General features: G+C 42.4%; 1 protein-coding gene across 1 annotated transcript in view; it reads right to left on the bottom strand.

Annotated features, from left to right (window-relative positions):
• The window catches only part of PLA2G4A (phospholipase A2 group IVA), a 140,551-nt gene that overhangs the window by 113,482 nt on the left and 12,107 nt on the right, over window positions 1–14,962 (bottom strand). The window contains exon 2 of the mRNA XM_028152192.2: window positions 2,947–3,049. Within this exon, the coding sequence (XP_028007993.1) occupies window positions 2,947–2,979 (33 nt within the window). The 5' untranslated portion in view covers window positions 2,980–3,049. The remainder of the gene's footprint in view (window positions 1–2,946; window positions 3,050–14,962) is intronic.

Below are 14,962 nucleotides of genomic sequence, written 5' to 3'. Positions count from 1 at the left end.
GTGGGGTGGGGGGGTAATAGTAAGATATGTACACATATAATACCTCAATAAAAAAAAAAAAAAAAAGATTTCTCACTGAAAACTATAATACACTACTGAGAGAATTAAAGATAATCTAAATAACATTTGAATAACATTTGTTTTGGATTAGATTCATGGGTTGTTAATAAATTGGAAGATGCAATATTGTTATCATTTTCATTCCTCCCCTAACTGAACTATAGACTTATAACAGTACCAATAAAAATCTCAGCAGTTGTGTGTGTATGTGTTTGTATGTAATTGATAAATTGATTCCAAAATTTATATGGAAATGCAGAGTACTGAAAATAGCCAAGACAATCTCCAGGAAGAAAAAGTTGGAGAATTTACACAGACGCATTTCAAAGCTAGAGAAATTAACATAGATTGGTAGTGGGCAAACACAGATTGAATGACTAACAGAACAGAATAGAAATCAAGTCACATATATGGCTGCCTGATTTTCAGCAAAGGCACCATAGCCATTCAGTGAGGAGTTGACAGCTATCAGTGGACTACATAGTTTATAGTATAGTCAAATAATAAAATACTACTACATGGCAATGTAAAAGTGTGAAATCCTGCTACTGCAAAAACATGAATGAGACACACAGATATAATGTTGAATACAAACATCTATATGAAGGTCAAGAACAGCAAAACTTATCCTATATAATAAAAGCCTAATATGCTAAGTGTCTGGTCGGACGGACATTCAACCAATCAAAGTGTAATATGCTAATGATATGCTAAGGCCACTCAACAGCTCGCTATGACATGCACTGACCACCAGGGGGCAGACAGTTGACCAGTCGACCAGTCACTATGACATGCACTGACCACCAGGGGGAAGACACTCTGACCAGTAGGTTAGCTTGCTGCTGGGGTCCAGCAGATCGGGACTGAACAAGATGGGCCGGACATGACCTGGAGCCCTCCCGCAGCCCCTCCCCGGCTAGCCAACCTCCCACGTCTCTCTCTGGCCCCGATCGTGCACCGGTGGGGTCCCTCAGCCTGGCCTGCACCCTCTCGCAATCCGGGACCCCTCGGGGAATGTCGGAGAGCCAGTTTCGGCCTGATCCCACAGGGGGAGTGCTGCTCAGCCAGAAGCCGGACTCACGGCTGGCGAGCACAGCGGCAGTGGTGGGAGCCTCTCCTGGCAGCGCTAAGGGAGCAGGCCTAAGCCGTCAGTCAGACATCCCCCGAGGGCTTCCAGACTCCGAGGGACACCACCTGAGTGCACAAATTTTGTGCATCAGGCCTCTAGTCTATAATAATAGAAATCAAATATTGGTTACCTTTGTGGAGTTTGACTGGAAGGGACATGTGTAACTCTTTGGGGGTTCTTATAATGTTGTGTATCTTTACCTGGATGATGGTTTCATGTGTGGTATGTTATATTTCAATATTAAAAAGTCAAATAGAAAGAGAAGCTTTCAGAGAAAACTGAGAAGGAATCAACAAACTGAAGAAAACAAGAAACTGAAACAGAACCAGAGAAAATTGAGAAGACTTTCAAGAAGAGGTGAATGAGCAGCAGAGGTAGAGGTAGGGGTGGAATGGGGGAACTAAAGAGTCTATTGAACTCACCAAAGATGCCCTTAATGAGACCTTTTTGTAAAGTGGAAGAGCTGAGATCAGTTTTCAGTCATTCAAGTTGTGAATGAAGAGGAAGAAGGAGCTGCAAAGAATCCTAACACATCAATCCTTGCTGTCTGAGCAGGGACAGAGAAAGAATGGTAGCCAGAGAGGGATGTGGGGTTAAAGAAAGGTGTTTCCTTTTAAGTAAAAATGATTCTGTGGATCCTTAATATCCATAACATTTATTTCTAGTCCCTATAAACCTAATTGGATCTCTAGCATTAAATTCCGCAAAGAAATTTCTCCTCTTTTATTTAATTTTTATCAGAAGAAAAAAGGTATACGGTACTTCCAATGAAGTTTGGAAAATTACATTCTAAAATTTGAATCACTCAACTCTTTTACAAAAATAAACCATCCATAGAAAAGTTGGCTTAAATATTTCTAACTAAGGGAAAGGTTACAGAATCAATTACCCTGGAAATGCCTATCAAACCTGCAACTCAATGGTTATTTTATCTTGCCCTAGCCGGTTTGGTTCAGTGGATAGAGCGTCGGCCTGCGGACTGAAGGGTACTGGGTTCGATTCCCATCAAGAGCACATGCCCAGGTTGCGGGCTCGATCCCCAGTAGGGGGCGTGCAAGAGGCAGCCAATCACTAATTCTCTCTCATCATTGATGTTTCTATCTCTCTCCCCCTCTCCCTTCCTCTCTGAAATCAATAAAAAATATATTTTAAAAAAGTTTATTTTATCTTCTCCCCACCAATTCATGTGACGGATATAACATATGCATGTTGATAATTGCTAGGTGATAACTACATTTTTTCTTGTTCCAAGAAAGTTCAATACTGTTGCAGATGTTTTGGTATTTTTTCCCTCTGAGTACCTCTTTTTAGGAAAACTTGCAGTGATGGAAAGAACTGGGTTAGTTTTATCATGATTTGTAGCCTATCTGTACCACATTAAGTTCATATGAGTTTCATTTTTAAAAAATCCAGGGTTTGCCATAGAGTTTTACTTTACAATCAACACCAGCAATATTCAGGCACAGAAGTATACCGGCCTTCCTCCCATAAAAAGTATATATAAACAGCGAATTGCCGAAACCGGTTTGGCTCAGTGGATAGAGCATCGGCCTGTGGACTGAAGGGTCCCAGGTTTGATTCCGGTCAAGGGCATGTATCTTGGTTGCGGGCGCATCCCCAGTGGGGGGTGTGCAGGAGGCAGCTTGTCGATGTTTCTCTCTCATCGATGTTTCTGGCTCTCTATCCCTCTCCCTTTCTCTCTGTAAGAAATCAATAAAATATATTTAAAAAAAAAAAAAAAACAGCGAATGACTTACTATAATGTGCTGATAAGGATCTATAAATGACATTCTGGTTTCAACTACAGGAAATCTCTTCGTACTTCAAAGGCCTTCACTGGCACTCTAGCTTCGTTACAACCTACAAAATAAACAATCATTGTTAAGCTTCCTCTTGGATGTAGTTCCAAGACTTGAATGATGATGGGTATGAACCTTAGGACGGAAGAGGCTACCCAAGGGGACCAGATAGACTGAGTCCCCTGATTGTGTATAAGAGTTGGTTTACACATAGAACTTAGGGAAAGGACAAACATTATTTTGATAGTACTGTTTAATTTCCATATTTATTTGTTCAAATTTATTCTGTGAGTAATTATTAAGAAACTCCAGGACTTTTTTGAATTTGCCAAGTGTTTTATGAGAAATTCATTGAACTTACGGAAAATGCAAATTATTTCTTGTACTGTTTGTAACTAAAAAAGCCACATGCCATTGTTTGCTTTCTCAGTTGGGTCAGTATTATGCAAATTCATGATAAGAAAGGAATAATTTTTTTCACCATAGCTATTTGTTAAGAATTTTAAAAATATATTCATGCTAAATTTCAACTTTAGTGCTGACATTTAAAATGAGACATTTATTTATTCTAAGGAACCAGTTTAATTTGGGAGCAGTTAAGTAAGAGATATTGTAATAAAAAAAACTCGCGGTACTTTTTCTTCTACAATCATTACCCTCCCCCATTATGAACATGCCCTATCAGAGTGGTACATTTGTCACAACTGATGAACCTACATGGGCAAATAATCATCTAAAGAGTATAGTTTCCCTTAGGATTCACTGGTGTTGTACATTCTATGGGTTTTGACAAATGTATAATGGCATGTACCCATTATTATAGTGTCATAAAAGTATTTGCACTGCCCTAAACATCCTCTGTCCTCTTCCTATTCATCCTTCCCTGCCCCTGCCCCCAGTCTCTGGCAACCACCCACCTTTCTACTGTGTCCTTGGTTTCATCTTTTCCAAAATGTTATACAATTGGAATTATACAGTATATAGGTAGCTGTGGAGAGCGACTACAGTGTTTGGACAGGTTCAAGCCTCGGACTAATGAGAGGGCACAGTCCTTCCATGGCCATGCGCAAGTCCCAGCTTGGAGGGCTGAACCTATGGTCCGAACACGTGGCCCCATGTGCCTGAGTGATGTGGGCCTGATAGAGTTCAGGTGCATGTAATTGAGTAGGATTGAAACCCACGAGAATGTTGTAAACATCTTGACCACGCCCTTACTTTGCCTTGTGGCATCTGGCTATAAAATAAAGACACGGCTTGTAGTCCGCAGCACTGTCTCTCCATCCGGGAGCAGTGTCCCACCCACACCCAGCTTTTATTCTCTTGTCTGTCTTTTCTCAATTATTCACCGGCCCCTCTCAGGGTCACTGAACCTGGCTGAGCTGGTGCGGCACATACAGCTCCCTGGGGCTGAGTATGCCATGGTCATGCCGGCTCGCCACAGGTAGCATTTTCAGATTACCTCCTTCCACTTAGTAATATGCATTTTAAGTTTTCTCCATGTATTTTTATGGCTTATTTATTTTTAACTTATTCCATTTCTACATGTACACAGTGTATTTATCCATTCACCTACTGAAGGACATCTTGGTTGCTACAAAATTTTGGTGATTGTGAATAAAGCTGCTATAAACAAAATCTTGCCACTTGTGAATAGCTGCTAGAAACATTTGTGTTCAAGATGTTGTGTGGAGATAGTTTTCAACTACTTTGGTAAATATGAAGGAGTATGATTACTGGACTGTATGGTAAGAGTATGTTTAGTTTTATAAAAAACTGCCAAGCTGTCTTCCAAAGTGGCTGTAATGTGATGAATTCCCATCAGCAACGAATGAGAGTCCCCGCTGCTCCACATTCTCACCAGCATTGGATGGTGTCAATGTTCTGGGTTTTGGCCATTTTAATAGGTGTATAGTAGTATCTCATTGTTATTTTAATTTCCACTCCCTGATGACATACGATGTGGAGCACCTTTTCACATGCTTATTTGCCACCTGTAATATCTTTTTTGTTGGGGTGTCAAAATCTTTGTTCACTGAAGCAACATAATTTGGTGAAAACACCACTGGGTATGGGAGCAGAAAGACCGTGATTCAAACTCCAGTTTCACATTCTATAAGACCCAGGTTACTCTGCCATAAATGTGACGATCACTATCTTAAACGTTGTAGTAAGGACTAATGAGTTCATTACTGTGCAAGGCACCTGTCCAACCATAGATAAAAGTAAACAGTGGTGACAATGGAAGTTATTCTCAAAAAAAGTTTCCATCTTAAAAACAGTGCCAATGACAGTGGCATAGCAGAAGAGTATCTGCTAGGACCTACAGACTTTCAGTTCACAAACAGTGGCTTTACACAAGAGATCCTCTTAATTTCGGTAGGCACTGGGAATGCAATAGTGCATAAGGCATAGCTTCTGCCTTCAATAGCATAATAAGGTAATCTAGGTATGGCATTAAATGCAGCCTAGAATGGTACTCATGCTCACATATTGCTAAAAGCAATACCACTTTCTATGATTAATGTTTAGAGTTGGAAAGGAATCTTGGAACTACTCCTGTGTGAAAATAGTTTCAATGATTTCCTGTTCCTTTACTACAAAATCAGAAATCCTTAACATGGCCTACAACTGTGGCTTTCATATCTATTTACTGCAAACCAAAGCAGAAAAAAACTTTTTACATCACAATATAATACACCAATATAATACATATATATTATATGTGTGTGTGTGTCTGCGTGTGTGTGTCTACATTTTTGGAATACCATATATATGTATGTGTGTATACATATACATATATGTATATACACATACATACATATATGTATATATATAGAGAGAGAGAGAATATAGTATATATATACATATATATATATATATATATATATATATATATATATATATAATATGGAAATTTTCTGATTTACTAAGAACAATGTACCTTGCTTTTGGATCTATTTCATTTGTTTACATCTAGTAGCAGGCCACTAAATTGATTTAAAAGACTTCAAGATTGGATTTCTATCTACTTCCCCTGCCTTATCCCCACCTCTCCTCTTTTCTTTCAGTGTGACAGCCAGACTGTTTTCTCTCATTTATTCAAATGTGTCATACTCTCTTCCTCTCGGGGCTGTAACTTACTTCTTCCATCTATCCATTTACTCAACAGATATTTAAGATATAACTACTGTTCTGTCAAGCATTCTAGGGTCTGGAGAAGCAAACATGAATGAATTAGATGCATTTCCTTTTCCTTTGGAACTTACATTTCTAGATGGCAGTCAGAAAACAACGAATCCAAGAAGTGTCTGAAGCTATTAGAAATAAAGATGTATGAAATGGTGGGAACAAGCAAAAAAGCAGAACTCGAGAGTAACCTGAGGCCTGAGATCTGAAACAGAGCTGGCCACAGAGGGTGGAGAGGGAGTGGGTTTAGAATATAGTGTTCCAGGCAGGCCTTTTGAGGAATTGAGAGAAGAGGAGTGGCTGGTGAATGGTCAGCAAAAGCAAATATAGCTTCCGATGACGTTGGAAAAATAGGTGGGGCAGATCATGTAGAGCCTTGCAGGCAACTATTGTTCACCTAAATAAGGCTCATGCTTCAGGACTCAGCTTAAATGCCACTTGCACAGAGAAGCCTTCCAGGACCTGCAGGGTAGGCGTGGTCTGCCTGTTACCGGTTCCATTTGCCCTTTGCAATTCTTCAAGCCTTACATTCCACTTATACATTGTCTGCCTTTCCTAACGAACTAAAGATGCATAAAGTCAGGACTATATTTATCTTGTTCCCTACAGTTTTCCCCAGTGTCTACTGCAGTGCCTAAATTATAGCCAACAGCTATAGTTGTAAGCTATAGTTGTAAGCTATCTATCAGGATAGATATTTGTTGTATGGATAGATAGATGGATAAATGTTAGTCAATGACAGGCTTATATATGAAGGAAATTCATATAATAGTACTGGCATTCTATTTTGATGTCTGTCTTATCCACTCCTAACTATTCTTAATATCAAAGAATGTTAAATACCGATCTCTAATTAAAAACATAAAAAGCAGAACAAGTGAAATTCCAGAAGGGATGAGACTAGTAATCAAAATATTTAGAGGAAATGTGTTGCTGGTGCCCAAAGTTTGCTGGCAGCGACTTTGTCCTCTCATTTCCAACAATTCCATCATAACCACTGGGTTCACGCCCTCACTATTAACCATAATATAACTACTGTAACTTGCAGCAAGACCTGGACAGATGCTCCCCTAATATTAAAGCCCAAAGCAGAAAATATCATTAAGACAGTTAACTGTCCAGGTCTACTAGGTTAGAAACTACATGATACATATTAAGCAAACATGATTCATGACACTGAATCTTACATAAACTCTCTTTTGTTCTTTAAATGCATCCAGAACTAGCACTTTTCCTACCTTGCTGAAACCTCAGTCAGCCTCAGAACTTTTCTGTTAACAATTATGTTGTACACACACACACACACACACACACACACACACACACACACGTATAGGTATAGATATAGGTAGAGATACATAGATATATAGATATATAAAAATGAATTCAGATATTAAAATACTGGGCCTATGTATTCATCCAAAATTAAGTTTAATTTAGAATTGAAGTTTTGTTTTTTTTCTTCCCCAAGCTAGAGCCTATAGACCTATAGGGAAGGGAGGTCATTGATTTCTCCATTCCTCCTCACCCACCTCCCAAGCTTGATAACTCTGGTTTTTAACCCCTCATGGTTGGAGAATGTTGAAGGGAAAGTAAAGTTATTACTTCACTGTACTATTTATCGGCTAGCTTTGTGACCTCTGGGCCTGGTGCATGTTAAGGCTGATTCTTTCTCTCATGGATGTTTTGTGTATTTTTCTGAGATCTCTTCCCCTGTATTATTTGATATGTACCAATACATCTCAATTTTAGCTGGGTTCCGTGCTATCCCCTACAGCCCCAAAGTATCCTGCAGTCCACTTCCACAGGTCTTAACAGTAGTTACAAAGTAGTCATGGGGATATAAACTACAGCATAGGGAATATAGTCAATAATATGGTAATAACTCTGTATGGTGCCAGGTGAGCACTACACTTATCGGGAGGATCACTTCATATCCTATATAATAAAAGGCTAATATGCAAATAGACCGAATGGTTGAACAACTGAACAACCGGTCGCTATGACATGCGCTGACCACCAGGGGTGTGTGTGCGGAACATGGCAGGTGTTGGCCACAGTGGGATGGTGTAGCAGGTCAGCGGGGGTGCCAGACCAAGGCCAGGCACCAGTCGCTGTCATTGGGGTGAGCCTCTGGTGGTTACTGAAAATTCTTTTCTCCTGCTTGCCATGGTCCCGCCCAGCACTAGCACCAGCCCTGCTCATACCTGCTGCTGGTGCCCGGTGCCAGTCCTGATCACTCAGCGCCATTAGCAGGTGTGAGCAGTGGCTTCTGGCCCTGATCGCCCTGAGGGCTTCTCCACCTCCCCCTGCTCCTGAGGGGCAATCAAGGCAGCAGCTGCCACTCACACTGGCTGCTGGCGCCGGCCCCAATCACTCCATGCCATCAGCAGATGCAAGTGGGGCCTGCACCATCAGTGCATGGGAGCTGCAGCGGGAGGGGAGCTGCCAGCAGACAGGGGCCCTGGGGCATGGCAGGAGGGGCCAAGGCCCACCCCCGTACCCACCGCAGCCTCGCAGCCCACAGTTCCTTTCAAGGTGCATGAATTTGTGCACTGGGCCCCTAGTATTATGTAAATATCAAACCACAATGCTGTATACCTGAAACTAATATAAAATAATATTGACTATCAACTGTAATTGACAAATTAAAAAATAATACAGAGAATTTTCATTCCACATTCATGTTTGAAAGAAGTAACAAAGCAGTCATATCGGCTAAAGTTCACTTTCTTCAGGATAATCATTGGTCCTGATTGTCAGACAATGATGGCCTTTTCAATTCCAGTTACAAATAGACACCGGTTCATCATTTTTCCCACCTAACCTGTTAATAGAAGCAGGAGATATTTTAGGTTTCTATGGAATTAAGGAATTTCTGTCAAGCTAGCCACATTAAACAAAGAGAATGCTTTTTCCCCACAATTAGCTCAGTCCTGGAAACCTTATTACAACAAGGTTGCACAACCACTCTCACGAATGCTCATAAAACAGTAGTTTGGGGTTTTTTTGTTTTTTATATCTAAGCTGAATAACTTTTCTTGGTGAGTGGACAGTCTTTTAAGTCTGAAGCAAGAGCTTTATGGTTCCTTTTTTCTTTCTTTCTTTTTCTTTTTTTTTTTTTTTTTGCTGCTCTGTAATTAGAAACTTCCTGAACCCTAATGAGAGGGAAATTTGGATACATTTTTCAACAAACACTTGTCCATGCAATGCAACTGTTGGCTCTCAATGAATGCTTAACAATATGTGGTCTGTCCAAAACCCCTTTAGTCATGTTGTCAGGGCAAGATCGGGAAAGTGAACCAGAGCCAGAAACACAGACTGGAGGGTTTCATCAACTCCCCTTCCCTGCAGAGAGTGATAGGACAACAGGAAGAGAAGGGGCTATTATTAGGTTGTGGTATCTGGAGGAAAGGGTCCATTTCTCATTCCCTCCCTTTCATTGTGTAACAGACCAGAGGAGGTAATGAGAGGTTCAACCCTGATGTGGTGGCAGGCTCCTCTACTGGAGCCAGACTGAGTAAAGTCCAAGCCTGTCTCCTCCTTTATGGGCCTGTGCGATCCTGATCCTCAGCTTCCTTATCTGTAAAATGGGGAAATGACCCCCACACCTCAGAGAGACAGTGGGGGAATGAAATGAGAATATGTATGTCAATCATCAAGCCTAGTACCTAGCAGGTCATAAATATACCAAAGTATCATCCTATATAATAAAAGGCTAATATGCAAATTGACTGAATGGTGGAACGACTGGTCACTACGATGTGTACTGACCACCAGGGAGCAGACGCTAAACGTAGAAGCTGCCCCCTGGTGGTCAGTGCACTCCCACAGGGGGAGCGCCACTCAGACAGAAGCCAGGCTCACGGCTGGCGATTGCAGCAGCGGTGGTAGGAGCAACTCCCATCTCCACAGCAGCGCTAAGGATGTCTGACTGATGGCTTAGGCCTGCTCCCAGGAAGCGGGCCTAAGCCATCAGTCAGACATCCTCCGAGGGCTCCCAGACTGTGAGAGGGCACAGGCTGGGCTGAGGGACCCCGTGTGTACGAATTTCATGCACTGAGCTCTAGTCTATATATATAAAAGCCTAAGCAACTGTCTGATCATTCGCCCAGTAGCTATGACATGCAATGACCACCAAGGGGCAGACTCTCTGACCAGTAGAGGCGGGAGCGCAATTCCTCACGGAATCAGCTGTGGGTTAGGTTGCTGCCTTCTCACAGAATTGGCCGTGGATTATGTTGATGCTGGGGGAAGGGTGGGAAGAAATTAACCAAAGATCTTATATGCATACTAGAAGCACGGTGCACGAATCCATGCACCAGTGGGGTCCCTCAGCCTGGCCTGCGGGGATCGGGCCAAAACCAGCTCTCCAACATCTCTTGAGGGGTCCCAGATTGTGAGAGGGTGCAGGCCAGGCTGAGGAACCCTACTGGTGCACAAATCTGTGCACTGGGCCTCTAGTTTGTTCATATTATTGTTGTTTATGAAACTGATGCTTTCCCCCAAACTGCCTCAACTTCCTGAGAATTATTTGGCTCTTTGGAGATTTCTAACAAAATCAAGTAGGCAAATTTGTTGAGTATCTTTTATAATGACTACACTTTTTCATATTTGACTATGCCTTTTCATAGAAATTAAAAAGCACCGCTGTTTCTGCTCTATTAAATTTTTTTTAAATAAAGAATATTAGGCCTCTGACTTTTCTGCTTCCAAATTCAAAGCTTTCTCTACAGAGAGATGTTTAGAGGAGTGCACTATTATATCCATCATCATCTTTTTTTTTATGCCGATATATAGCTACTATGGTATCACTAAATTTGTAAACTCTTAAATTATTTTGCTGGTACTATTTTTAGAAAACTAAGCTAAGTAAAGAGTTTGATATCACTAACAGGCACAGAAAATTTAAGAAACAAAAAGGAATTAAAGTAAGTAAATGAGCTGCTTGATATGAAAAATGTCTCTCAAGTTACACTCTCAGTTTAGTACAGAAAGCCTGTTAAGAGAGCTCTCCTGTTCCCAAGGCAATCTAAAAGCGAAGGAACCCATTAATTAGGTCTGTTTCACAAGCCAGGGACCCAGCAGCATGGAACCTGTCTCCTCTGTCCCACAGATGCCTGGTCCCTGTGACTGATGTCCACGCTATTCTTGGTGAATTGACTTTTTCTGCTCCATAATTATTTCTTAGCCTCAAATTTGTATTATTGAAAGTTCATTATTTTAACAGACAAATATATATGGATTATCTACCAGAGTTTTGGAGAAGGGAAACATTTAGGTGGTTTAAAATGGAAAAGGCCCAATAGGAAAGGTAAGTAACTAAGCTGATATTTGAAGCCATGAATGGGCTTAGCTATACAGAAAGGGAAAATGGAAAGATTTCCTCCAGGAAAGGCCAGAAGCAGGAAGCGGCAGCCACACCAGAGAGGCTCCATCCCACTGCTCTCTCTTACTAGTGCTGTCCCCCGCCCTCTCCCCCACCCACACACACACACCGTCTCTATAAGATAGTCTCTGCCTGTCCATCAGGGTTCCCTGTAATACACTCACTCTCAGAAGTAAACCGTCTTTTAACCTGTGTACTGGGTTAAGACCCCTGTATTTCTCCTTGATGTCTCCAACCACAGTGTTACAGACTATCTTACCAGTGTTAAATACTATCTTACCATCATGTGGAGTGCATGTCTCCAACATGAAGGGAGTTCTGTCTCTCTCTCTCTCCCTGTATTCCTATTGGGCCCTGATGTGTCACGCAATGACTATTGATTGAAGGATGAATGAACAAACTTGGGAATTTGTGTGGTGTTTTGGAGAAAATGGCTAGACCATACTTAGATGAGGTCTTGTGTTGAGAAATCATCAAGGGAAGGTAGAGCCTATTTATAGAACCTGGAATGACAAAATGGAAGATATCTTAGCAATTGCTACATTATTTTAAAAGTTCTGCCCAGCCAGCGTGGCTCATTGGTTGAGTTGTCCACCTATGAACCAGGAGCTCAGGATTCGATTCCGGGTCAGGGCACATGCCTAGGTTGCAGGTTTGATCCCCAGCGTGGAGTGTGCAGGAAGCAACCAATCAATGATTCTCTCATCATTGATGTTTCTAAAAATATATTTAAAAGTAAATAATTAAAAGTTCAAAAATAAATAAATAAATAAATAAATAAATGTTTATACTTATTCAACATTTCCAAGGTGCCGGGTACTGTACTAAGGGATTTATATACACCATCTCATTTCATCTTTGTAACAAAAGAGGGATTATTATAGACATTTTAGAGATTAAAAAAACTTAACCTTTAGAAAGGTTAAGTGATTTGTCAATTGACAACTCAGACTGAGGCAGACAGTGCCCTTAGCCACACTCTAAAGAGGACACTCTCTCCCAGGAAGACTAAGAAACTTTCTCAGCTCATCTGTGTCAACAGGTGCTGAGCCGGCCCTGGAATCCTGACACTCTGCCTCGTACCAAATTCGTTCTTTCTATATCATTCTGCCACTCTACCTTCAAGGACAAGAGGGATTTTGAGACATTATATAATCCTACCTAATAATAGACAAATATGCAAATTGACCATTCCTCCGACACACCCACAAGCCACACCCACACACCATGCCCACCATCCAATCAGAGTGAGTATGCAAATTAACCCAACCAAGATGGCTATAGCCACAGAGAGCAAGGTTTTCCAGGTAACAGAGGAAGCCAAGCTTTCTGCCTGCCTTTGCCAGGCCTAAGCCTCCACTCAAGCTACAAAGTTTCAATTATAGAAGGTAAACAAATTCAAACAGAAATGGTGGCAGAATGGAGCTTGAAAGGGCAGGGCAGGGTTGCCGACGGCAACAGGGGAAGCAAAGCTTTCCGCACACCCTGTCCGGGCCCAGGCCTCTGCTTAAGGCTACAAAGTTTCAATTATAACCCCAACACAAATGGCTGCCGGCCTCGGAGGGAGCTCCAGGCTTGGCTCCGCTCCAGGCTACAAAGTTTCAATTGTAGAAGGAAAATAAATTCCAGATACCAGGGCCTCTGTTTGGGTTGCCAGGGGGCGTGCTGGCCTGCAAACCACCACAGGCCCCTCGCTCAGGCCACCCCATGCCCCAAGGGAACCCCACCCTAATCAGGGACACCCTTCAGGGCAAACCAGCTGGCCCCCACCCCTGTACCAGGCCTCTATCCTCTCTAATAAAAGAGTAATATGCAGATTGATCATCACTGCAACACACAATATAGCTGCCCCCATGTGGTCAAAGATCCTGCCCCCATGTGGACACAAGATGGCCACCACAAGATGGCCAGCAGGAGAGAGCAGTTGAGAGGGACCAGGCCTCCAAGGGAGGGCAGTTGAGAGGGACCAGGCCTGCAAGGGAGGGCAGTTGGAGGTGATCAAACCTGCAGGAGAGGGCAGTTAGGGGTGACCAGGCTGGCAGAGGAGGGAAGTTAGGGGCAAACAGGCTGGCAGCAGAGTGGTTAGGGGGTGATCAGGCTGGCAGGCAAAAGCAGTTAGGGGCAATCAGGAAGGCAGGCAGGCAAGCAGTTGGGAGCCAGCAGTCCTGGATTGTGAGAGGGATGTCCGACTGCCCGTTTAGTCCTGATCCCTAAACGGGCAGTCGGACATCCCTCGAGGGGTCCCAGATTGGAGAGGGTACAGGCTGGGCTGAGGGACAACCCCCCTCCGTGCACGAATTTCATGCACCGGGCCTCTAGTATGCAATAATGTTAAGAGTCTTAGCAGAGAGCCAGCACAATGGAAATGATGCTTTGTATTAGTTTGCTGAGGCTGTCAAAATAAAATTCTACAGACTAGGTAGTTTCAGCAACAGAAACTGTTGCCTCACAGCTTCAGGGGCTGGAAATCTAAGACCAAAGTTTCTGCAGATTTGGATTCCTCTGAGGCCTCTTTCATTGGCTTACACGTGGCCACCTACTCCCTGTGTCCTCACATGGTCTTTCCTTTGTGCCCACACATCATGTTGTCTGATGTGTATCAAATTTCCTCTTCTTAGGAGGGCACCAGTGGGCTTGGTTTAGGGCCCATCCTAAGGTCCTAACTCTATCACCTCTTTTAAGGCTGGCTCTACCTCCAAATGCAGTCACTGGTGGTGGGGATTGGGGTAGGTTACAGCATCAACTCATGAATTGGGGGGGAGGGGACAGAGGATGGGGGCACAATTCAGTCTGTAACACACTGGTAATATAAACAGAGCATTTAAACAAAGAAGCGTACAATTGTTAACAGAGAAAAGTCCTGTTTGGGGAGGGAGGGACACAGCCAGCCAGAGAGGCCCAAGTGTGATAGCATATGCTCCTAAACTAGGACTGTGGAGTTGACCCTAATCGAGGTGAACCTATTTTGTAGGCGGGGACACTGGCTGGCCAGGCTCACAGCTACGTTATGAACAAACCAAGAATGTCTCCTGGCCAGAAGCCAGTTTCCTAATTTTCTTTCCTTGATTTGTTGTTATTCTCTCTGATTTGTTGTTATTTTCCATTGTTTCACCTCTTGGTGGCCACAAACAAACAGTCATTTAGGCTTATAGTGTAGGTCACATAATTTTGGAACTAGAAAATAATATTCATAATCGCCACCTAGACAGAACTTCAATGTGCAAGTGTGTACCTAGGGCCTAAAGATGTAAACAAATGTATCCAAGCCCACCCAGTTAGGGAAACTGCTTTCTTTTCTTTTATTTTTTTCAATTATACTTTACTTTCACGATTATTCCGAGTTAGTTTCAGATATACAGCACACTGGTTAGACAATCATGTACTTTAAAGAGTGTGGAA

This window comes from Eptesicus fuscus, chromosome 22, assembly GCF_027574615.1.
Source record: "Eptesicus fuscus isolate TK198812 chromosome 22, DD_ASM_mEF_20220401, whole genome shotgun sequence".
Classification (NCBI taxonomy): domain Eukaryota; kingdom Metazoa; phylum Chordata; class Mammalia; order Chiroptera; family Vespertilionidae; genus Eptesicus; species Eptesicus fuscus.
The sequence above is the reverse complement of the archived record's forward strand: the minus strand, read 5'-3'. Positions and strand labels throughout refer to the sequence as shown.